The 27,034-nt window shown below is 37.4% G+C and overlaps 1 protein-coding gene across 19 annotated transcripts in view; it reads left to right on the plus strand.

Annotated features, from left to right (window-relative positions):
• Positions 1-27,034, plus strand: part of LOC126183635 (CLIP-associating protein 1-B-like) — a 764,859-nt gene that overhangs the window by 226,086 nt on the left and 511,739 nt on the right. The window contains exons 28-31 of one of the 19 annotated variants that reach the window (XM_049925759.1): positions 6,431-6,596; positions 9,700-9,877; positions 13,966-14,172; positions 20,354-20,669. The exons of 17 other annotated variants lie outside the window; for them this stretch is intronic. In XM_049925759.1, coding sequence (XP_049781716.1) covers positions 6,431-6,596; positions 9,700-9,877; positions 13,966-14,172; positions 20,354-20,557 — 755 coding nt within the window. In that variant the 3' untranslated portion in view covers positions 20,558-20,669. Of the gene's footprint in view, positions 1-6,430; positions 6,597-9,699; positions 9,878-13,965; positions 14,173-20,353; positions 20,670-27,034 lie in introns of those variants that run through there. One more of the 19 variants, XM_049925772.1, reaches the window with a different exon arrangement.

A 27,034-nucleotide genomic window follows, 5' to 3' on the forward strand; every position in this document is an offset into this window, starting at 1 on the left:
AATGTGAACAAATTCGATTCATGTTTTGTGAAAAACTGTCATTGTTAATGAATGCAATAGTGAGAATCTTATTTTAAATGGCATTTAATGGCGAGTAAGCTAATTGTGACCACTTGTTACAGATTTATCAAATATCTAAGAGAAAATTTCATTCACAATCACCTGCTATAACGAAAATTAATAGGGGAAAAATTTAAATCAAGTAAGCTCTTTATGTAGCCTACAGTTACCTAAATTGGAGCATCTTTTGATTCTGTATCTTCAAATTCACTGTCACTTGTTTCTGCCAGGCGTTTATCTTCATAGGTTCCCCTATGCTGACTGTTAAACCATGGCTCACAAAATCAGCTTCTTGCACTGCTTCTGGATGTTTTCTGTACCTCACCCAGTCATGCTGAGTAACTTTGTAGAGAGGGTCATGTGTCAGATGGTTGACAGCAGCAAGTATGACAGTAGTGTGTGTGTGTGTGTGTGTGTGTGTGTGTGTGTGTGTGTGTGTCCGTCCAACCAGTTCTTGTCTAACCTGGAAGTATATCAGGTCAATAGGGTTATATTGGCAGTGATAGTGGCAAGCATACCATTTGGTGTCCCATTCCATTTGCCAGTTAATCAAATTCAGATGTCTTTTTGGACCTAGGATTTCTTTTACAGCCAGGAGTTCATCCTTCATTTCATTGATTGAAATGAAACATTCTTTCTCTTCGACCACTCCATAATGTCTGCCTTGCGCCTATTTGGATGTGGCAGCTTTTCTGTTTGAATAGAATGATAACTGGCATTATCCATCACTGTATCTGAGTCTTCTTCCAGTGGAAGTTCGATGTTACCGCCAAGTGCGAATTGCGCGCAGGTATTCGGTTTTTGAACGCAAAGGGCACTGCGCTGATTGAAATCCTACGCCAATTGACAGAAGTATATGGTGAGTAGTGCATGGATGTCAAAAAATGTTTGTAAGTGGTGTATAGAGTTTGCAACTGGTCAGACTGAAATTCACGATGAACAAAGAAGCGGGAAACTGTCAGTTTCTGAGGAGACAGTGTTGAAGGTTGAGCAAAGCATGCGTGAAGATCGGCGGATCACCCTGGATGATCTCTGCACGTTGGTCCCTGAGGTTTCTCGAAGCAACACTCACAGAATTTTAATGGAAACATTGAACACCGGAATGTGTGCGCAAGATGGGTACGGTACCTGACTGAGCACCACATGCGGCAACGAGTTGAAGCTTCTCGTGCATTTCTTCACCACCTTGCAGCTGAACAGGACAACATTCTGGACTCAATTGTCACGGGTTATGAAACCTGGGCATACCACTTTACACCTGAGACCAAGCAACAATCGTGCCAGTGGCGGCATCCTTCTTTGCCAAAGCTGCGGAAAATCAAACAAACACAGTGTGCTGGTCATGACAACGTTTTTTTGGGATTAGAAAGGGGTATTGTTTGTCAACTTTATGCCCACTGGGACCACAGTTAATGCTGACAGGTACTGCGAGACTCTGAAAAAACTCAAATGGGCAATTGAGAACCGGAGAAGATGAATGTTAAGCAAGGGTGTACACATTCTCCATGACAACGCTAACCCACACATCACTCGGCAAACCGTTGCTCTCCTGCATCAGTTTCAGTGGAACATAATCACCCACTCACCCTATAGTCCTGACTTGGCACACAGTGACTATCACCTGTTCCCTAAGTTAAAAGAACATTTGGCCAGAAAGCAATTCAGCTCCGATGACAAGGTGAAAGAAGAGGTTCATAACTTTCTGACCAGCATGGCGGCAAGCTGGTATGACATGGGCATACAAAAACTGCCACAGTGTCTACAAAAATGCATTGAGAGAAATGGTGATTATGTTGAAAAATAGCTAAATGTTCAACCTGTAAACTGATGTAAACCATTGTAGAAATAAACAAGTCTATGTACTTATAAAAAATAGGAGACCTTACTTTTGGGACTTCCCTCATAATTTGGCTTCTGGCATGAAGCCTCCAATCAGTGAACTGCGATGTGTGATGATTAATCTGACACCTCTACCAGTAGGCACTTTCAAATCACCGTTAACTTGGGAGTCGTGCCATATACACTTATTGGTGTAGTTCTATTAAACGCAAGTTTTATCTAAGTACACTACAGATCTATTGTCCTTAGCATGCGGTAAATGCTTTGTACGTAAAAACTTCGCTCTTGCTGTTTCATTTTCTTTGCAGCCTATCAAAAATGTTTGCCTATCATTTCGTTTTCTGAATCAGAAACTAAGGGAGCAGTGAAGACAAAGGAAGGAGGTCTGTGAGCCAGAATAATTGATTTTTTCATGGGGATCACTCTGTATTGTTTTACTGTTGGATACCCTCCTCTGTTGTTATAACCGAGAACAGTTCCACATGCAACCCCCTTGTTGAAATCATCAAATTCTGTAGATTTCTGTTCTCATTGCTATCCCTTTCTAGGAGAATTGATACAATTTTTCACATCTAGAGATTCTGCTGAGCTAAGACGGCCTATAGAAGATTTGGGAATACCACACTCTTTTCCTGTCAGTTAATGAGGTTACACAAAATTTATGGCTTTTTCATTGTTGACCTGATCAGTAAAAATTTCAGTACATTTGACATAATGATCTTAGATTGTTTTCGAGTGTCTTTTCACCCTTTATGCGCATCGACCTGAGTAGCACTATGTGCAGGCCTTTGCTCTTGCATTTCGCTCACTACCAAACACAGGTCAGTGCACTGTTCCATGGGAGACTGAAACCACAAGTGAACACACAATATCGCATGGAAACACTGAACATTCAGCCGGTGCTCACCTACAAAATTTTTAAGACTTTACATGTGGTAACAAAGCTATGAGGTGAGTGAATTGCAATGATACACAATTTGTTTAGGAATTAATGACCTGAGTAAACTGCGTCTTTTGGCCTCAAACAATTTGCATTGGAAAATTGAATGTGGTGCAGTTTTATTGCCCTCCATATCCTTTCTGTGCAAGTGTTGGTTGAAGTTCCCATGGCCATTTATTGTTCCTAAAATGAGTTTCATCTATCATTCAAATTATAGGACATATGTTAAATAATGGCTTTGACATCATTAGCTTGCAATTTTTTTATTTTTGGATCTTAGTCCAATATTCTGCATTCTGCTTACTAATGCAGCTATGTGGTTGTGATTTTTCCATCACCTTGGTGATGATTATGACAGTTTTCAGACCAATAAATAGAGTAGTCACTCCTGTCATGGCCAGTTCAGCATTGTTCATTGCTGTTAATTCCTGGGTGGCCAGGGACCACAGCAGGTTCACCCTGTGACAATCCCTGAGCCTCACAAGGTCTTTATGGCATTCTGTGATGATCTTTTATCTCGTTTCAGGGGCTGGTAAAGATTTCAGAGCTGCTCGGTTGTCTGAGTGAATGCAACTACCACAATCCTTGTAGCACCTAGGCAGATTCTCCTCCACACACACTCTCTAATAGCAAAGACTTCCTTCAGTAATATTGTTGCCAGCTTCCCTACAGAGATTGCTTTCTCATGTCTAGGCTGTAACCTGTCCCCAGCACTTTTGTCTGTTTTCAATCCACCAGTAAGCCAGACTGTCTCTCATGAATGGTATTGTGGTTCATTCTTCCACTGCCCCTGACTGCCATTTGTTGTCTTGAAATGTTTATTGAAGCAGCTGGAGGCTATTGTCTAGTTAGCTGGCATTTCCCTGACCATTCCTATACTTACTACATTTACTAAATTGGTGTGGGATTCTGGATATCCTATAGGTTTCCAAGTTTTAACCTGTATGCCCTTCTGCTGCCTTTGTTGTAACCCAGGGATGTAATGGGGGATTGTCTAGTATACTCTCCATCCCAGCAGTTGGTGTGCTGCTAATTCCGCCTGTTATAGCTAAGGAGACCAGTCTCTGCACCGTGTCAAGCACCTTCTGTTCTACTTTATTCTACTGTACAGTAGCCCCATAGATTATCATAGGTTTTATTACAGAAGTGTCTATCCAGTACATGCTCCTGGGACTTACACACCAGTTTTTACCACAGGCCCTTTTAGTACCCATAATAGCACCTTTTGTTTTGGGACAAATATTCTTAATGTGAGAGGTCAAAGATAGTTTCCCATCAAGGGTTATGTATAGATACTTCATTATCAACTCGGATGGTAGAACGTCCTTGAAGAGCATATGATTTCGGTACGTGTGCTGTATATGCTTCCTCATGAACGTTAAAAGTACAGTTTTCGCTGTGTTTAGCACACTGGATTCGCATTCGGGATGACAGCAGTTCAAACCCACATCCGGCCATCCACATTTTTCCATGATTTCCCTTAATCAGTCCAAGCAAATGTCGGCGTGCTTCCTTTGAAAGGGTGTGGCCCGTTTCCTTCCCCATCAATCCCTTATTCAAGCTTGTGCTCTGTCTCTAATGACCTTCATGTTGGCAGGACATTAAACATTAATCTCTTCCTCGTCATCCTCCTCCTACAATGTTTTCCTGGGACAGAACCTTAGATTCTATTTCCTGCTGCATTGTTGCACAATGTTCAGAGTGAATTGTGCCATTGATGTGACATGATTAATTCCTCTGTGTATTCTTGGCAAAGTATCCTCCAGTATTTAACTCTTTGACAAGTTCATTCACATCTAGGTTCCACAGCTGTGGGGACAAAAGGGATCAACATTTTCTCATTCCTCATGGTTCTTCTACCTATTGTCAACTCAGCATGGTCTTCAATCCACCTGGCATATCGTAATCTTAATGCTATGCTCTTCTTGAAACTCTATAATCATAAATTGTATTGCTAAAAGCTCCCTCAATATCTAGGAAGATGCAGGGAGCTGTTTCCTGAACGTATAAAGAATTTTTCCACCTTCCCAACAAGTTCATGATGTGCTGTTTTGCATGATTTGCTGAGTTAATATGCATGTTTGTTTGCATGTAGAGGAACCTAAGTTAACTTCCTTTCCCCAACATTCACATTAACCATATTTTATAATATCATTAGGAGAAAGGAGGATAGACTGATTGGTCTCAATTCATCGGCCTTGGAACGTTCAGTGTTCCCTGGTTTGGAATGAAAACAACCTTCACTGTCCTCCAAGCATTAGGCTCCTGCTACCAGGCTGACTCTTAGTAGTCTGCACACGAGTCTGGTTAAGCCCTCTGTTGTTTGTTGCAGTAGAGCCAGAAAGATTCTGTCTCGGCTTGGTGACTTGAATGGTTGAAACATTCGGACCACCCATGCGATGTTTTTGAAATCAACACATTGTCTGACAGATTCTCAGTTCTCCTTTTGGTTACTTGTAAATCATTACCTTCCAGGAACTGAAACCTGGTCTGTGTTACCAGCTAGAGTGCATTGAGGGAAATGAGTTTTGGGAGCAAATCCAGGATCTTTTGTGCTATCCTTGTATACCCGCCACCCTCCTTCCTTAGAGTGTCTCCTGGGTTGGTTGGTATTCTTGTGGGTATTTTATGAAGTCTGGCTCTAGTAGCTGTACCTTTCACCTCACAGAATATCTCCCAGGGTGATAGTTCCCCTTGCTTAATGGCAGGATTGTATTTGGCAAGGGCTTCCCAATATTTTGCCCGTTGTATTTTCCTTCTCGCAAAGTTGAACGTTCTTCTTACCTGCTTCCATTGCAGTTCCAAATGATCATTCCATCCAGGTACGTTCCTGTTTGTGCATGTCTTGGTGACTGGACAATTTTCTAAGTATGAGGTCATAATAGCAGACATCACTTCATCTGCCATTTCCTCAAGATCTACCGGATTTCTTATCGAAGTTTTGAGTTCAGATCTACTGGATTTCTTATCGAAGTTTTGACTTGAGATAAGTTTTAGTTTAAGTCTCTCCTATGTCTGTTTTCCTAGGATTCCTATAGGCCATAGTCTGTTTAAGACCCATTTGAACCCCAAACTTATTATACATGTGATCAGATAAGGATGGTGCCCACATGGCATCTGTCTTTAGATGGACCCAAAAGTATGTCAGTTACTTTTTCCCTTTTTCTACTCCTGAGACTAGATTCCTTATCCCTATTCAAGATCTCTGAATTGCTGTGCAGTAGGTGTTCACATATCTACTCGTCACATTAGGTTGTGAACATTGGCATCATAAACAGCCAACAGTTTATCATTCAGCTGCGAGCAGCTGCCTACCAGTCTCTTCACTTCCTGGGAAGGTTGGTGGTACCTATAGTCAGAAGGTCTGTTTGTTCCCAATTGTAGTTTACAGTCACAAATATTTCTCTTTGATTGCATCTAAAGCTAACAACCTGTTTACCCCACCATAGCACCTGGCCACTCATAAATGAATATATGTAAATAACATATTGAAACCTGTAACTTGCAAATTCAGTGTACAATCTTCCTACAGATAGTGTGTATTTATAAAATGCATTAATTATTTTATTTGTTTGTTTATTTCAATTGCAGCTCTAGTAGAAGAAAACTGTCAAATTGTGCAGAATGTGATTGACACTTTAAAAGTTGATGATGAAGGAAATGCAAAAGTATCTGAGCAAGACTGTAAGAAAGCACTTTCTCAGTTAAAACACCTAATAAAATCTGGAGCCGTTGGTATCATAGTCTATAATTTCAAGTAAGTTTCAGAAAATTTGTTCTGCAATTTCTGTTGCATAGTTTCAGAAGACAGTATAGTACCATCATTGTTTGTGTTGTCCAAATATAATTTTGTTATTTCTACATCATTCATGTGTAACTGAGTAGCTTGATTTTCTTTTCATTTATTTAACTGATCAGTATTGTATGTAATATAGGTAGTGGTTCCACATTTCCTGTTTAACTAAAACTGTCGTAGGTGTTCAGATGATTACCGTGGCACACTACGCCCAGATTGTATTATTCTGTATTGTTTGTTGACTTGCCTTTTTATTGTAAGGCACAGGTCTATAACCATAGGCAGTGATGTGTTATAAAGCAGCTTGTGATAGTCATGAAAAAGCCAAAGTAAAAATGAGCCTGGTCTCAAGACATTCAAATTTGTCTGTCTGTAACGTAAAGTGTGAAAACTGGAATGAGAGAATGTGGTAAATGCTACAGAAGAAATACACACTTTTAAGAAGCCAAATGATAAAATGAGACATATAGACAGTTTAAAAAAATCACTTAGCATCATAAGATAGTCAGCAAGAGAAAGTAGTGTAACTGATAATGATATGAACAAACACAGAAAAGGGTGAGAGTATTTTAATAAGTGAGTAAGATGACTTTTAGTGTGTTTGGTGCTCTTTAGTAAACTTGTGTGGAAGGCTGCTACAGGACTGCAGGATTTTATTTAAATGGCCGTAGCACAGAAATTGTTTGTTGAAAATTAATGAAAGATCTGGAAATTTTTAATAACACACCTTTATTACTTTGAAACATATATGATCACTTAAATAACCTGACATTTATGTCTCTGGCTTCTTTTATCTTTTCAATAGCTTGATAAACAACAAATGTGTTATCTGCTGAAATATTAGCAACCTTTTAAATATATTAATATATGGGTACCATTTTACACATTTTTTTTCTTTCAGTGAGTACAGTTTTTAGTTCCTCATTTCTTTCAACTTGCTCACTTCCCAATAAAGATCATAAAGGTGTGTCAACACTAAAATCTGTGTACATAGCTGATGAAGTAGTGTTGCCTTTTTTCAACGAGATAGCAGCTGTCGAATACATTATTGGATCACCAACAGTGTGGAGGCTCAAGTGCTATGAGTATGTGCTAATAGTTCTTTGCTTTTGGGGTTAATCTGTTACCATTCATTCTGTGCAGTTGTCAGAAACGCGACTTCCATCTCCTCACAGCCTCTGAAATTCTCTCTGTAAATGTTTTTTAATATTCTATTATCCAAAACCTCTAGCTTCTCATATAAAGTCATTCAGATGGCATAAAGACATTCAGTGTTGACCATGATTGTATAGTGCTTTATTTTGGTGTTTTAAGAGATGGACTTTTTATTGTAGTATTGTCTCCCCCCGAACCCGTACACACTGTCAGTTTTTAAGATGCAATATTCAAATGTTGCTTTCTCTAACCCGTTCCCCTGCATAGTCCACCAGTGTACAACTTTTTGACTCTTTTGCATCATCCTATGTGTGTTGTGAGGAGTTTTGGTCCATATCTGTCACCTTTTCTTCTGTTGGTCATGTCTGAATTCTGTAAATTATTAATTACATATAAAACAATCTGCAACAATTTGGGCAGTGATTTTAAACTTCCACCACTATACTATTGACACTAAGCAGCTGTCTTTCCAACATTACCTGCAGCTGTTGAGATAGTGTTAGTGTTCTTTCATGGAGATAGTGAGCTTCATAATGGAGGTATTCGTGTTGCCTCTTACATTTATTATTTAGATTTTGTTTTTCATCCAACCGCACACACAAAATTCTAATGAAAGCTATCAGTAGATCATCATGACAGTTGAAATCATTTGAAAAATGTTGCATTTAGAAGAGGGGTCACTTCAGGGCTAGCTGAGTAGGTAGAGCATGCAAATTAGCACAATAGATACAGCACTGGGCTTGAATTCAGTAGGATTGGGGCTCAAATCCCTACCCAGCCTCTATGTTTTCCATGGTTTATGTAAATCACTTAAGGCCACTGGTGGGATGCTTCCTTGGAAATGGACATGGGCCATTTTCTTTGTTATCCTTGTCTGATTCGAGTTTTGGCTCATTTCTAATTACCTTCTGATTGATGGGGTGTTCAACTCCAGTTGTCCTTCTTTCGATCCTTCCTGTATGATCAAGGTCACCATAATGCCAAAAGAGCAGATCAGCTTCTTCTGTTAAAAATGACTTCTGCCAATGCTAGAGAAAGCTCACATCCCCGAAAGGTTACAGACGTGCCCCCTGTAAGATGGTTTATTAATCCAGGAAATGAAATTGGCTGACTGATGGCCATGTGGAACATATATAATCAGAAAGTTGATGTTGAAAGTGACTCAAAAATTTTGTGTGTATTTTCTACTGATTGCCCATGTGAGTTGCAAATTTTATTGTTGGCATAGTGACTGAAAGTAACCCTTAAGTGATCAGAGTTAATCGAATTATTTGACAAAAACCTTTAGTCATTCACAGTATCAGAGTAACATAACATCTCTTAATTAAACATGTTTTGATGATTATCATACCGTTTGTGTGTGTGTGTGTGTGTGTGTGTGTGTGAGAGAGAGAGAGAGAGAGAGAGAGAGAGAGAGAGAGAGAGAAGAGGGTTGGGGGTGGGAGGGGGGGAGATATCAACATGAACAGATAGTTTTCATGTGCTTATCGTATGTATCGGCCATATTCGTGGCATGAATATTTCACAGTTTTAATTGTTTGGAAACTATCAGATAGAAGTTCATTTTTCCCTTTAGCACATGCACATAGAGTGATTGCCATGTCAGTGCACATGTCATGATAGACTATAGCCATCACCTTTCTAATTCCATACTTGTTGCTAATAAATTGTAATTAACATCTTATGCAGTGGCATTGTTGTTATCATCATAATTATTTTTGTTATTAATAATCTTCCATGCATTTAATTCAGATTCACATAATGTAAAAACATGCTTTGACTGTGGGTGGCATTTTAAATATTGACACTGAACATTGTACTCATCTAGGGCAAAAGCTAAATTCCTAATATTACTGATACAGTGCACGTATGATTTTGACTTATGTATGCCATTACTTTATTTTTATAGGGTTCTATTAAGGGTTCTGGTGTCACAATTGGCACTACCTCACTCTCCAGTGAAGACGTACATTTTAAATGTGCTACACGATATGATCAAAGACCCGACTGTGAGACATTGTTTTAATATGTACGTAGAGTTAATCGTGCTGCGAACGCTAACAGCTTACAGTGACCCGTGCAAAGAGGTTTGTGTAATATTTATTTACTGGCATTTGAAATATGCGCATTCTTTTGTACATGATTTATATTGTAGCTACTGTCTCTGTGGCATGCGATAAAATACTATAGATCAAGTATAAAATAAGGTAGTGATAAACAGGATTTCTTTCAAACCAATTTCTACTTTCATTGTTCTCTGATGTTTCATAATGGGATTAAGTATATTGTTCCTCTTTTAAAGAATATGAGAATCTCTGCAAAAATTCTCCAATTGCAATGGTTGTTGCCCATAATACAGTCACTTAAATGGTGGCTAAGTCTTTCTTTATAAGATAATTCATAATAATGGAAACATTAAAACATACTTTTTAAAATACCATTGAAGCTTCACAACTGCAGTTGACACACATTTGTTTTCATTTTAAATAGTGTATATGTTTACACAGAGTTATATGCATAACACACTTTCTCAGGTATTTGTAAATTAACAAATTTGATGTGCATATCACTTTAAATTCCCATATTGCATGTGGTGTCTTCACGTGACAGCACAGGATGCACAAGTACTCCATTACAGCAGAACAGGGCATGCAGTGTGACTGGTGGTAACATCTCTCATTACTGGACAGGTGCCTTACACAAGTCAGCAGTGGCCTATAGCATACTACACCGTGTGTGTACAACCAAATTTAATTTCTTGGACAAAGTGGCCACACTAAAAGAATGATGTTCACCTGGTGATTGCATATGACCACCAGGCCAGTCCAGTGTAATGGGGCATACTCATTGATCTGATGGATCCCAGCTTTGTAAACTTAATTAAAAATGCGTGCATAATTTTGCACGTTGTTGTTTGTATAGACAGCAGGTATCACAATATCCCTAGAAACTCATTGTGGTGGTGTACATGCTCTTAACGTGATATCGACCCAATTGACAAAGCTGGCAGTGTATTAATTATTTTCCTAATTACTCGCAATATTGTAACATTTCAGCGGGACTTACTAGATGAACAAATGGTGAGAATCCTTCTCTAGACTATACTTCAACTCATCTGTGAACAGCACCCATTTTTTATGAGACTAAGTCCTCTGATGAGCTGTAAAGCATACATTGCAGCCTCTGTAAACCAACAATACTCAGTCTGATGGGAAATGTGTGCTGTAGAAGCTACCGTGTGGTTGCAATACTTTGCCATAAAATTGTTTGCCGTGCCATCTAATACTCGTGGGGGACTGGAATGCAGTTATAAGGGAAGGAGTAGAAGAAAAGGTTACAGGAGAATATGGGCTTTGGGCAAGGAACAACAGAGGAGAAAGACTAATTGAGTTCTGTAACAAGTTACAGCTAGTAATAGCGAATACCTCGTTCAAGAATCAAAATAGGAGGAGGTTTACTTGGAAAAGGCCAGGTGATACGGGACGATTTCATTTAGATTACATTGTGGTCAGACAGAGATTCCGAAACCAGATATTGGATTGTAAGGCGTACCCAGGAGCAGATATAGACTCAGATCACAATATAGTAGTGATGAAGAGTAGGCTGAAGTTTAAGACATTAGTCAGTAAGAATCAATACACAAAGAAGTGGGACACGGAAGTATTAAGGAATGACGAGGTACGTTTCGAAGTTCTCTAAGGCTATAGATGCAGCAGTAAGGAATAGCTCAGTAGCAGTGCAGTTGAAGAGGAATGGACATCTCTAAAAAGGGCCATCACAGAAGTTGGAGAGGAAAACATAGGTACAAAGAAGGTAACTGTGAAGAAACCATGGGTAACAGAAGAAATACTTCAGTTGGTTGAGGAAAGGAGGAAGTACAAAAATGTTCTGGAAAACTCAGGAATACAGAAATAGGAAGTGCAGGGAACCTGAGACGAAATGGCTGCTGGAAAAATGTGAAGACATCGAAAAAGGCACGATTGTCGGAAGGACAGGCTCAGCATGCAGGAAAGTCAAAACAGCCTTTGGTGACATTAAAAGCAAGGGTGGTAACGTTAAGAGTGCAACAGGACTTCCACTATTAAATGTAGAGGAGAGAGCAGATAGGTAGAAAGAATACACTTGAAAGCCTCTACGAGGGGGAAGATTTGTCTGACGTGATGGAAGAAGAAACAGGAGTCGATTTAGAAGAGATAGGGGATCCAGTATTAGAATCAGAATTTAAAAGAGCTTGCAAGGATTTGAGGTCAAATAAGGCAGAAGGGATAGATAACATTCCGTCAGAATTTCTAAAATCATTGGAAGAAGTGGCAACAAAACAACTGTTCACGTTGGTGTGTAGAATGTATGAGTCGGGCGACATACGATCTGACTTTTGGAAAAGCGTCATCCACACAATTCCGAAGACAGCAAGAGCTGACAAGTGCGAGAATTATCGCACAATTGGCTTAACAGCTCATGCATCCAGGTTGCTTACAAGAATAATATACATAAGAATTGGAAAGAAAATTGAGGATATGCTAGATAATGATCAGTTTGGCTTTAGGAAAAGTAAAGGCACAAGAGAGGCAATTCTGACTTTGCGGTTAATAATGGAAGCAAGATTAAAGAAAAATCAAGACACATTCATAGGATTTGTTGACCTGGAAAAAGCGTTCAACAATGTAAAATGGTGCAAGATGTTCGAAATTCTGGAAAAGTTGGGGTAAGCTATAGGGAGAGACGTGTCAGATACAATATGTACAACAGCCAAGAGGGAATAATAAGAGTTTACGACCAAGAACAGAGTGCTCGTATTAAAAAGGGTGTAAGACAAGGATTAGCTTTTCACCCCTACTGTTCAATCTGTACATCAAGAAAGCAATGATGGGAATAAAAGAAAGGTCCAGGAGTGGAATTAAAATCCAATGTGAAAGGATATCAGTGATGCAGTTCACTGATGACATTGCTATCCTGAGTCAAAGTGAAGAAGAATTGCATGATCTGCTGAATGGAATGAACAGTCTAATGAGTACATAGTATGGATTGAGAGTGAATCGAAGAGAGGCGAAGGTAATGAGAAGTAGCAGAAATGAGAACAGTGAGAAACTTAACATCAGGATTAATGGTCATGAAGTAGAGGATGTTAAGGAATTCTACTACCTAGACAGTAAAATAACCAATGACGGATGGAGCAAGGAGGACATCAAAAGCATATTAGCTATGGCATAAAAGGCATTCTTGGCCAAGAGACGTCTACTAATATCAGATATCAGCCTTAATTTGAGGAGGAAATTTCTAAGACTGTACGTCTGGAGTACAGCATTGTATGGTAGTGAAACATGGACTGTGGGAAAAAACGGGAACAGAAGAGAATCAAAGCATTTGAGATGTGGTGCTACAGACAAATGTTGAAAATTAGATGGACTGATAAGTTAAGGAATGGGGAGGTTTTGCGCAGAATTGGAGAGGAAAGGAATATGTGGAAAACACTTATAAGGAGAAGGGACACGATGATAGGACATCTGTTAAGACATGAGGGAATCACTTCCATGGTACTAGAGGGAGCTGTAGAGGGCAAAAACTGCAGAGGAAGACAGAGATTGGAATACATCCAGCAGATAATTGAGGAAGTAGGTTGCAAGTGCTACTCGGAGATGAAGAGGTTAGTTCAGGAGAGGAATTTATGGTGGGCTGCATCAAACCAGTCAGAAGACTGATAAAAATGCTGTCCTGCTTCCTTAGACCTCGAGTATTGTGTGGCAGGTCCACTATACCCAAGATCTGCATGCAAGGCCCGTTGTAGGACCAAAAAGTCTTACACTGGCATTCCATGTAGGTCTGGCCTTCCTATATTGTTCCACCACATTTTATCCTGTGCAATTTCACCATGAAACATTAGTTTTCACAGTTCTAATTGATTACTAAAAGTATAGGCATGAGTGTGTGCTAGAGCAAAAATGTGTAACTGATTTTGATCAAATCAACGTAATGCATCAATTTTTTTCTTTGGAATTAGCAGTATATTGCGGAGCTATAATTTTCAGTTTTGACTGGAAATACAGGGTGTGTCTTCTTTTTTATTATAAAACTATTTATTCTGCACGTTGCATACCATGCTCAGCAACTTCAGCTTATTTTATTTAGTAAATGTTCTCTTTAACAAGGAAAGGCATTTATGTGGAATATTTTTCAGGTGTCGAAAGCAGCTGAGCACTGCATTTCAGCTATTGGAAAATCACTGCCTCCTGAACAACTCATTAATGTAGTTTGTCCATTGATAAAAACAGGAGATCTTCCAATGAATTTGGGAGCTATAAAAATTTTAACTCGTGTCATTGAACACACTACGCAAGATATTTTAGAACCACATCTGAAAGAAATAATGGAAAGTCTCATCAAAGTGAGTGAATTATTTCAGTAATTAAGAACAAACTTAACCTATAATTACTATTTAACTTTTGTCACCTCTAAAAGGTTTCATTGTCAGATAATAGTCTTTCGATATTTGGCTTTATGAGATCTTTTCATGTGAGTTCAACAAAAGAGGAAAAATAAAAAAAGAAAAAAATGCCCAACCAGCTCCGGTGCCCATGTGTCGCATGCCTAGCCCATGCAGCTGCCAATCATCCCTTCTGTATTCATATCCAGCACATCTACTGCCTTCCTCCAAGCAGCTCTATACGCATGCCCAACCCCACCCACTTTCCACCTGTTTCTCCCGCTACCCACCCAATATATATTAGCTCTTTCATTTTATTTGAAATTTATTACATTTTTAATACCACGATAGTGCAGAATGATACTTCATAATATTTTGAAAATAAATTAAAGTTTTCATTTACCATCCAGTTTATGGGAAATTTGGTGATTAAGTACTCTGAAGAACACATTGTATAAGACACAAAGGTAATGGAAGGGTACCCAAAATAATCCTCATTACAACTCTCAGGGGCAACTCGTAATTAATGTGATCAATTTAAAGTCATTTCATAGACATTTAGTGGCAAAGTAAAAAATTGAAGAAGAAAATCACTGGGGTGTTTTGTCTTGTGTGCTATGTTAAAAATTTTAGGTCACTTTTTATGAGTTTGTCTTACAGTGTCTGTTGTTTCAAACATATGTACAAATAATTATTAAGAAATATATGTGTTCAGTGTTACTGTTCTTAATAGTAAATAATATTTTGTTTAAAAACAAAGGGAGGAGTGGTAACTTAAGTCATATAGTGGTAGGGTTCTATCTTTTGTTATTACGTCACTTAATGAAGGCAGTAAAAAGGGATATACAGAAGTTAAAACTTTGAAAATTATGGGAAAATGTAAGAAAGAAAATAAGAATTGCATTAGATGCTGAAGTGCCAGAAAATTCTGTTCACATGGACTTGTTGCTTGATATGAAGGAACAGTTTTCACCAAGTTAAAAACTGCAGTAACTGGCTGCATCAGCATCTACCTTGGTAAAACATTTGAAATACTCTTGCAGCTCCCGACTATTAGCTGTACCAAAAACTGAATATTTTAAAGAATAAGGTTTCTGAACAGAAACTAGCCTGAAAAGATAGATCAAGCTTAAACCTTAGGTAATTGATTTAGTAAATAGTTTTTATGAACAGGGAAACAGCTGATTTTTATAAAAGTTGCGTGAAATGCATTCCAATTTTAAAAGTGAATATCCTGGAGGAGGAGGAGGAGGGGGGGGGGGGGGGGAGCAGTTTATTTTATTCTGGTCAGTCTGCCCCAAAGCTTGTATTTCAGCCAGTGCTAAAGGTACCACCACTCAGTATGTTTCTGCACCATTCATTAGAAAATGCATTGAATTTAATCAGTGGGTTTTAACAGAAAGAAGACACATGATGACACATTCTGCAGACATAACAGATTTTATAATGAACCTTTCATGTAAACTGGAAAAACTTGTTCCACGCTCTTATTTTGCAAAGTTTCAGTCAAAATATAACAACGTGCTTAGGGTCAATTGCATAAAGCAGTTTGTCTTAGATTAGCACAAAAAATGAACTCAGATCAAGCTGGAGTAAGAAATCAGCATTTTTATAAACGTTAATGTCAAATTATATCACCCTGAACTGATATCATCCATGATTAACACACTTTTGTGGATCAAATCAATTTCAACTACAGCTGTAAGTTTACACCCTTGTGATGGTACACACAACAACAGGTTCTGTTGTGTTAATACAAGTTGAAAATAATAATAATAATAAAGAAATTGTTGTTAACACAAGATGTGTCAAGTAAATATGTGAATATGACTCCCTCACTGCAGAAGTTCAAATAATATTTTCAATCTGTGAGGCTGTGTTAAGTAAGTTACCAATGATTTATGTAATGGATGCAGATAATAAGTGATCTCATAATAACTCTTGGAGATAACTCATAATTAATGTGTTAATTTAAAGGCATTTCATAGAAACTTAAGTGGCAGAGTTAAAAATGGAATTTAGAACTATTTGCAGACACCAGACAGTAATGACTGAACATTTACTACAAAAAATGCTGTCTAGACATGAATAGCAGTAACTAAACAAGTGAAATTAAATTTTAACTGCTGAACAGATGCTTAAACTGCTGGCAACTGCATGTACATTGACGAACAGAAAAAGTAAACATATGTAAGTCAATTCATATCGATAACAGCTCTACTTAAACAGACAGTGCAAGTGTACAGTTCTGCCACTGTCTGCACGAATAGTTTCTTTAGTATTGAATAAAAAAAACTTTAAAGCTTGTGAACTATTGGAGCTTTCATTCACACAGAAAAGCATCTAAATCCATTGCCAACAGTCTGCGTTATGTATGTTTTTATCATGTTTAGCAAACTCCTGAAAACCTAATGCAAAGCAACAGTTGTTTACAGTTTGTCTCTGCAGTCAAATCAGCTGTGCCCTCTAACAGCCAAACCTGAGTGGCTTTAAATTATCAGCTGTCGAGTAGTGTATTTTGTGCAATAATGGTTAAAAAATAATTATGACAGCTCTGTGTTTTGAGGCCACACCACCTAGCATTCTAGGCAGATGTGGTGGACAATGTTCTATGTAGAAGAACATTAGGCACTGAGAATTATGTTGTTTCTTTTCTTTTACTTGAGGGATGTCTTGATCTTTTCTGGCTACGGGGAAGTTTGTTATGCTTATTTTCCACTGTCTTTACAACACAAGTCTTTCAACAATAAATACTTTGTGTATATGATGTACAATTTATTCGTGCAGTCAAAGCATGATAATCATGATAATAGATGATGTAGCAGTTTTGCCAAGCATGTCTCAGGGTAATTCAGATCAACACAGAACCTGATTAAGTTGATCCAAGTTCAGTGTAATAAGACACAGTGAAATTGTGAAATAGGTTCATTTTCTGAATTAAGATCAAAATTGACCTCCAATCAATGATTTTTATACAGTCAACCCTTAAAGGGTCATCTGATGTACACGTTGCCACAGTATCAGTGGACTTCGTGAAAATTACTACTTTACTACCCCGTGAAAATTACTACTTTACTACCCAGGAAGAAACCCAAGGTTACAGTTGGACATTTGACTCTTGCACTATACACCTATTGAAGTTAACCTCAGAAATACTGAGGATGAAAGATCATTTAAATGTCAGACCAGATGACACGCAACATGATACTTCTATGTTCTACAGAATTCAAAAACTATGCCAGATTTTATCATAGAAATGTATTCATAAGTACAAGCTGTCATTATTTTAGTGATAATGTGCAAGCCAATACAAAAATGAATATAATTTGATCAACCTATTTCTCCCATCAAAATAGTTTTGAGATCAGTAATGGCTGAACAGTTATTCTTTGCAACACATGAGAAAAGTGGTTGTTAGGGTGTAGAGAGGACAATTAAAATGTTATCTCAAAAGGAATGTATACAAAGACCTGTACAAAATCAAGCATTATGTGAATCAGGCCAATTTCAGTTTTGTTATATTACAATCACCAAAGCTATTTTACCATGGAATAGTCTGTATATTAGTCACCTTCAGATGATGTGGTATGTTTTACAGAAGTTAAAATACTTTGAGGAACCAGAAGTGTCCATAACTTTAAGCCACTGGATTTATTAGGAAAATTGGAAGCAAGTAGGATCTGTAATGATGTGAAACCCCTCTGGAAATATAATTTAAAGAATAAATTGAAATCTCTTTTGTGAGAAGAAAAATTTGATCCTATCTTGTAATGTAGCTTGCAAATATTACAATCTGTGGTGTGTGGGATTATCACTGAAATAAATAAAATAGAAAAGATGTTACTGTTCAATTCACGAACCTTTCAGAATCATCACTAACATTCCATTGGCTCAGAGTCCATCCTCTATTCAAGTAAAAATGTTGCTATTTTAAATTGTATTATTTTTACACAGTGTGGTTAAAAACTGAATAAATCAGGAAGTTTTTTTATTTTTTATTTTTAACTTAATTTTTTTAAACTGCTCCTGGTTGAGCCAGTTTGTTTTATAGCTTTGATTAATTAAGATTTCTCACTTGCACAGTTATGGACTACACTTGTTGCCATTGTTTCCTTGGTGTTGAAGTATTATTTATTAAAAAACATAACACTGAAAAGATTTTCAAAAAATACAAATGTTTGTGCAGAAACAAATTTTGTAGAAAATGAAAAGTGACTAGAAGGTTACAATATAGCAGAAAAAATACCATGTAGAAACAGAGACCCCTATTTATTTTTATTTTATTTCTTTCTTTTATGTAATGTAATGCTGAAAACCAAAATGTAAATGTAGATTTTATGCTGCCTTGGTGAATTTGCTAAAAAGTATTAAGTAACTACCACTACGTTTCATACAAATACAATGTTAAATGAAAAATATAATTTAGATTCATAATTTTAAGCAAGCATCATTTTGCACCATTGTGGTGTTAAAATAGTAAAAACTGGCAAACTGTGAAATGCTACAGTATGAAAACAGAAACAGATTTGGTGCATTCTCTCTCTCTCTCTCTCTCTCTCTCTCTCTCTCTCTCTCTCTCTCTCTCTCTCTTTTTCCTTCGTTGTGTACATGGTGAGTCGGGAGGAAAGGTATACACTTTGAGGAGTGATGGTATTAGTGGTTGTGAACAACAACAAAAAACGGGTAGTTTCCTGCCTTAATAGACCACAAGTGTCCCTATCAAGTTGCTCATCACAACTTCCTGTACACTGCTGTGTTATGTTGTCAGCAATGACAATGTTTGAATAATACGAAAAAACAAATAACAGTGTACATTGAATGTGATCTATGTCGGAAACCATTCGGAATATGGCGTATGTCCATATGAAGTTTCTTGTTCAGAATCACCTATTATCACCCCTAAAAGTATGTACCCTTTCTCCTGTCTCACCCTGTATACAGAAACACAAATGGCCGAATGCTGTTTATCTCAAGCACTTAATCCGTTGGGGTGATAGATAGGCACCTTTGTTGTTGTGATATTGTAATTCCACATTACAACAATAAGAAGCATGATTGTGTGGACAGTTGTTGAATATCAACCTTTGTTGTTGTGATATGGTAATTCCATATTACAACAATAAGAAACATGATTGTGTGGACAGCTGTTGAATATCATTGGCAGTAACATGGTGGTGAAAAGTCTTGATACTTAGTTTGTTAAGATTTTCCTAATGACATGTATTGCATTATGGGGCCTCCTTGATGCACTCTAGTATCTTCTACTTGTCTCTGCTGAAATTGTGTGTTCTTCAAAGTGTAAAGCCTTACAAGACATTTGAACTGATGTTCTGCACTACTGTCCAAACCTATCACCTTTGTGTGGTTTTTGACATTATGTTGTACGAAAGACAGAATTTTGTGGTTTTCGTATTATTTCAAACCTGGCATTTCTTTGTTCTACTTGTAAAACTTTTCCAATGTTATTCTGAAGTTATAATAAGCTTCTAGTAGAAGAACTGATTATTTTTTAGCTCTGTGTTGTCCAATACAGAATTAAACAAAGTTTGTGTGATGTCTATGTAATAATTGTGGTATCACTTTTGAACATCTGCAATCCTTGTTGTTGCTGCCATGAATATTATGTATAGTATTTTGTGAATGTAAGTAGTGAAGTAGAAATATTGTGATACATTGTGTACATTTTTGTTATATGATGTGAATTGCTATGTGATAGATGTCGGTTGTAACACAAACATTCAACTACCTGTATTAGGAAAATCATTAATGAGAAATTGGTATTTGTAAATAACTCTGCATCACAGGGACATAATCTTTTTTGCATTCATAAGTAAATGTCATATAAGGGATTAACAGACCAGCAGGAATACAGGAAATGGGGGTTTGCAAAGTATCATTTACAACAGAGTGTATTCAGAGTTATGTTAAAAATGAAAATGAAATTACTATGGTGTGAAAGAAAGAGTACAGCCTGAAATAAAAACAAAAGATCACCCCATACCATAAAAACAAAACATATAATATTTTGATCATTTCCAGATGTTTACATTATTTTAGATAATTTTTAAGTGTTAACATTTCTAGGACTAATTAGCTACTTTATCTCATTTTTATTTCAATAAATAATTTGTTTTGTTTACAGGCATATGATAATGAAGAAAGTTCTGTGAGGAAATCTGCTGTATTTTGTATGGTAGAATTACATGGTATTGTTGGAGAGGCAGTTTTGCAACCGCATTTAGCTAGCTTAAACAACAGTAAGCTGAAGCTGCTTCACTTGTATATCAAACGATCGCACCATGGTGGTTCGAGTGGCATCACTTCACCAAAAACCACAACGTCGTGAAACTTTTAATACTCGTTAATTTCAGCTTTAATGTATTCTATCATTCCAGTGCTTGTCAATTTTTTTAACAAAACAGAGTTTTCCAGTTATTAAAGCCCAAAAATAAACAGTATATTGCATGTATTTATTTTTCACCCATTAATTCCCATATATATTTCACTGCGTTGTTTTATAGCTACAGAAATTATTGTAGCACATATTTAGTTCAGTGTAATACATGTGCGTGAATGAACAGTGAACAGGAAGTAAGTAACATTTTCTGCCAACTGCCAATACTGGTAACAGGTGCAGATACCAGCAGTAGAATGTTTTATGTTAGTGGCTTTTCAACTAATTTGACAACCGGTGACAATATGAAACACAGTCAGTGAAATGACACACAATAATTGGGACCAATTTTGTTATATTCTGTATTGCTACGAAATATACAGGGTAATTATAATTAAAGTTAAACTTTCAAACCACTGTAGAAATAATACCACTGGTCATAATGACGTCAAATTGCAACGGAATATTATCGGAGAAGGGGGAAAACGTATGGCAGAAGAAAAATAAATACTTACAAAATGTCACAATAGATGGCGCTGTAAGCATTATAATTTAATAGTGGTCAATTACAAATGACAAATGAATCTCACAACCATTCCTAAGGTGTAAATTTGATGTTAAACAAACTTTACTACTCAGTGTGCATGGATGTATAGATGTGATACTGTTAATTATGTAAGCTCATCCACCACGGCAAGGTCATATCACATCAGATGGGAAAAATCGGTTTTTAATTGTGCTGAGCCCAAAAACCGCATAAAAAGCATCACTCACATCAGTTTTTAATTGTCCTGAGGCCAAAGACCACATAGAAAGCATCAGTCACATCAGTTTTTAATTGTCCTGAGGTTAAAATTCGCATGAAAAATCATCAATCAAAATCAAATCGGATTATTAATTTCCATTTGACTGGCGCAAAACATGTTATATGCTGTCCACCGTTTTCTGCAACAAGTCGAAATTGAGAAACAGCATGTTCCACAACTGATCGAAATGTTTCTGGGGTCATGTTCAGAATGTGTTGTGCCTTTAATGCAGTTGTGTTTGCAATCAGCACACTGAATGTAACATCTTTCATAGCCACACAGCCAAAAGTCACTTTGATTAAAATCAGGTGATCGGGACAGCCAGGCTGTAGGGAAATGGTGGCTGATAATTCTAGCATTTCCAAAATGGTGTTTCAGCAGCTGATTAACTGGATTTTCAATGTGTTTAGGTGTGCCATCTTGCATAAAAATAATCCCATCCAAGTTGTTGCCGAGCTGGAATGACATATTTGTGCAAAATACACTCATAGTGCTTACCAGTGACGGTACAGGTGTACAAGTAACAGGACCGGAAGCACCTGTCTCTTCAAAAAAATATGGCCCTATGATAAATGATGCCGTAAACCTGCACCACACAGTGACCTTTTCAGGATGAAGTGGTACTGATTGATTTGCGTGTGGATTTTCCATTGCTCATATTCGATAATTCTGTGTACTGACATATCCTGTCAGATGGAACTGGGCTTCGTCTGTCTACAAAATCTTCCATGGCCAATCATTGTCCTCTTCAGTGTGAGCAAGAAATTTTAAAGCAAAGGTCTCTCTTGCTGGCAGGTCAACAGGAAGCAACTCGTGCACATGGGTAATTTTGAATGGATAGCAAAGAGGGATGTTTCGTAGGATTTTACACACCGTGCTCACAGGTATGTCCAATGTTCTAGCAATTCTCTGTGCACTACACATTTGCACACCACCACCTGTCTCCTCCTGCATTGCTGTGGCCACTGCTTCCACGGACGTTGAGTCAATTCTTTTCCTCCCTTTACCACGTTGCACACTAAAAGAACCCATCTTTTCAAATTTCTGAAACAGTTTCTCCAGACCCACGGCAGTCATCACACCAATGCCTTTTTTCGAACCCTTCAGTGTCCGGAACTTCTGCAAATAGTGATGTGCACACAGTCATCATTCATGTAATACAGCTTTACAAGAAGAGCACGATCCTGCATTGAGATAGTCATGGCGTACGTCACAGACGCAAAAGGAAGAAAAGCCATGTACCCGGCATGTTTATACCAACATCAATGGGTTGTGCGCATGTCAGGTGTTTTCATTTATGTATCCTGACACATACAGTCCCATCTATTGATAAATTTTCACACTATTTTTCTTCTTCCGCCATACGTTTGTGCCCCTTTTCTCGTAACATTCCGTTGCAGTTTGATGTGTGTATTGAGGGAACTTATAATTCTTTACGTAATATCATGATTTATTTTGGGTGTTCACTCAATAGATATTTGCAGTAAGACATATCTGAAATTATCTTATTTCATAGTTATTCTGGGGTTGACACATCTTCTACCCATGCCTTATTCCATTTGGCTGTATTGTCAGCATCGTATTTTTTTGACAGATTTAAAGGGTTAAAATTGAGTGAACATAATTACTTCATTTGCAAAATGTGTGGATCATTGGTCTCCATAATAATCTTTCTCTACTTACCTCAAGGAACAGTAAATTTAAACTCAAGTAATGTTGGAGGTAGTTGTTGTTTCTCAGTATCTCCAACAAGAAATGATAGAATAATAGATGTTGCAGATAATTACATAAGGAAATAGGTATAGAAATGCATATTTTTAGAGTGAGTGGACCTTTTTTTTATATTTGATAGAGCATGTTGAAATTTTGCAGTGGCACAAAACATTTGCATAGTCATCATTCAGTAAAACCACTTTTTCATATTAATTGCCTAAAAAATACACTTAACTCATACTAAGGTAATCTGATAAACAAATTGGCTGCATATTGTTGCATCATTGCCAAATGTCACTAGTAGAGATTGAGATACCAGAAGTTAGTGGCCACTCTACAAACACCAGATATTGAAACTTTGCTATGGAAACTTGCCCATAGCAAACAACTGTCACTACTGAGATAACATTGTTGTTGCCTTTCATGATGAATCGATAACCAGCTGCTGTTGACGCCAAACATACATGCCCTCATCTGAGAAGTTAAAACAATAATGACTTGTCAGATATTTCTCCAGTTGTTAATAACACAATTTTTGTTGTTGTTGCATAATACATACTGATTTGATCAATGATCATCTGTGAAGCAAGTTTGGGTGGTTGTGGGGTTTCTATGGGGCTAGCTAATATGTTTGAGGCCATAGCACATGATCATGATTGAAATCTTGCCAGATTGGTGGCTGTAGAATTGCAGGGTGTCATGCTTCATACTGCTACATTTGTTGCCATATATTATGTACCAAACCAAGCATTCACTATGGTCGTTGTAATACTCTGTAGTCATGTTTATAGCCTTTAGTGTGTCTACATTCACGCCAATTGTGATACATTTTAACTATTGCAGCTCTGTAACATCTCACAAATGTAGCAATTTGATATACAAAGGCACTAGTCTTCTCCAGAGAAGAGAGAACTGGGAGGGTGTGGTGTGGGTCAAAGGTAGACACATGCTAGCAGTGCCACAAAGTATTTTCAATCCCCCCCTGCATCTCCTCCTCTTTCCAGAACACATTTGCCTTTTTACTTTCACACTACTTAAACAACTTTATATTTACTCATTACATTTGTTCCTTGCTTTCCTATCCCTATTATTTAAGTAAGAAAGCTGCTATTCTACATTAGTTTCAAAATAGATTAAAAAGAAAAATAGGAGTCAGCTCCCATTTTGACAAATGTTTTGAGACTTCTTCAGCAACATTTCTTACAGTCGTGGCACTTTATCAAATTTTGTCTCTATCAGGATGTGTACCGTATTTACCCGAATCTAAGCCGCACTCGAATCTAAGCCGCACCTGAAAAATGAGACTCGAAACAAAGGAAAAAAAGATTTCCCGAATCTAAGCCGCACCTGAAATTTGAGACTCGAAATTCTAGGGGAGATAAAAGTTTTAGGCCGCACCTCCAAATCGAAACAAAATTGGTCCATTGTAATATGAGACACAATTTAGGTCGAATGAATGACGATACAGCTACAGTAGTTTGGTTCGAGTCGTAAGCTTTACCAGGTAGCCGTTGCTATGCGTCCGTATTTATACGGGTACCCTTCCTTTTTCACGTGCTTCGTCTGGTTTGAATCGATTGCTTATTTTGTTTGATCTGATAAGTGCCGTTTTCTCTGTTATAGGTGTTTACGTCACTCTAAGCTGAAAATGCATCACTGTAATGTGTCATGCATCGTTTGTCGCATTCTGATAGTGCGTGTTTACGGCCTGTCGCCGTTCGCGACATGGCTTGCTTTTGTGCGCGCTACCGCCGCTTACAACTAAAAAGAGGCGAACCGTCTCATTAGCGAAGCAATGTCAAGAGACTGCTATTTGTTGTTACTTACACTGCTGCTTTCTTTGAGAATGATCAACAAGAACCAAATAATAGGCTGCGTATGATAGAACATGTTCTGAACGAGAGTTAGGCGCAAATCTTTCTCCGTTTGAAAATCTTTGCGGCCGCTTCTTTAGTACATCAAATTCTGCACAGAAATTAGAGTCATCTTAGATTTAAAAATCTAGTCAGTTGCCGTGGTTCATTTCTGACTGTATCACTATTAGGCTAAGAATAATACGAATATAAACAGACACGATAAGTGTATTCTTCCGCGTTTGCCGTTGCCTCACTCTAGTTTCGTAGTTTATTAGGCAGACAGGATTTAAATGAGATAGCAACAAACACGGAAGAACACATGGCAAAATGTTTATATTCGTATTATTCTTATGGTGAATGGTGAAGAGAATACTGCTTCTGATTCACATTTCATCAGGTTACTATTAGCAACCATCTCTTCTCACAGGTAGGAAAAAACTCAGAACGTACAGTTGGCCATATTGACAAACATCCCAAACAGTCTTGCCAGTCGGATTTTCGTAGTACATTGAAATTCTAATACATTCGAAGATGAACAATACGGAATTTGTATTTACTTCGTTGGATAATGTATGAAAATGCAGTGGTCGAAACTCGGGGCGGAGAAAAAAAAGCTCGTCTTCCACCTTTTTTTTGATTTATTTACTGACGCAGAGGTTTTGGCACCAGTATTTATCTTTGTGCCTACAAAGCATGTCTGTGTAGCGCTACATATATTCGACGGCAGAAGTTAGTTGTGGCGGCACCTACCAACATTTTTCAGAACTTCCGCTTGCTTTGCACTCGATTCTAAGCCGCAGGCGGTTTTTTGGATTACAAAAACTGGAAAAAAAGTGCGGCTTAGATTCGAGTAAATACGGTAGTCTTAAATTTTAACAAATTTACAGTTAAATCTGTTGAGAGAGTAGATGTTGTCAGTATTTTAGGCCAGCTGTGACACCAAACTTTATGGCAACAAGATGACAGACTGTGTGAAAATTTATCACATAAGAACATTATTTTTTCTGTTAAAAAGAAAATGTGTGCGAATTGTAATGATGAAATTGAAAAGCTGAATGAACAACTGTGAGGTTAACAATTCAGAAACAATGTGCTGAAAACGGACATCTCAAAACTTCATGTAGGAAAAAGTGTTCTGAATACACTAGAAGTTTCACAAAATATCTCTTCTGTTTCTGAAAAATTACCAAAAGTTGCATACGAAAACAGCATGCTGAAAGTACATTATCATGTAAGTAGTAAAACATAACGTACATTTTGTGCACAAAAATGTCTTTCAAGTAATTTCAATTATGAACTGTGGGAGTGCAACTAGTAATCTCGAATCACGTCGAAAGAAAATAAGCAGTGTAAGCAAAGCACAGAGATGGATACAACCGCAGAAGAATTATATATCAATCACCAATTTGGTCATTGTCATTGAAGCTACCTTGAGAGTTTCTTATTATGCGTTATCAGCTATTGTGGACAAAAAAGACATAACAAACAGTCTTGCCACACATCAAAAAATAGACTTAAAATCTGTAATCATCAACTGGTAAGAACAGGTAAATTTATTCTTCATGCAGATTGTCTAGGGCAAAACTTAGCTGCCAAATTTTTTGTGTAAATAAAGATATGAAAAATGGTAATAAAGGAATTCAAAATGTGTGCATGAGTTTTAAAAACACAACATTTGACAACATAAGCAACATAGAAAGAAGGTTCTGCATAATGCATAGTCACCATCACTTTATAATAACAAGGAGCCTAGGAACAGTAAATAATAAGTTGGATTTGCTCATTTATTCATTCCACCCAAGCACAAAAATTAAGATTTTGGGAGAATCAGTCATGAACTTCCATACCAGTGAAGTAATACATCTGCAAGACAAGTGTAAAAGTTCACCACTAGTCAGCTATACTAGATAATGGCAGTGTATGTATCCACACAGAATTTCACATGTGAATACTGTGTCTTTTTGCATTATAATGAATATAGCTTAGATAATAAAACAGATGGCTTTGAAGCAGTTGTTATAGAATTGGTTCCACTTGCAGTCATTATGGAACAC

Source organism: Schistocerca cancellata, chromosome 4 (genome assembly GCF_023864275.1).
Source record: "Schistocerca cancellata isolate TAMUIC-IGC-003103 chromosome 4, iqSchCanc2.1, whole genome shotgun sequence".
NCBI lineage: Eukaryota > Metazoa > Arthropoda > Insecta > Orthoptera > Acrididae > Schistocerca > Schistocerca cancellata.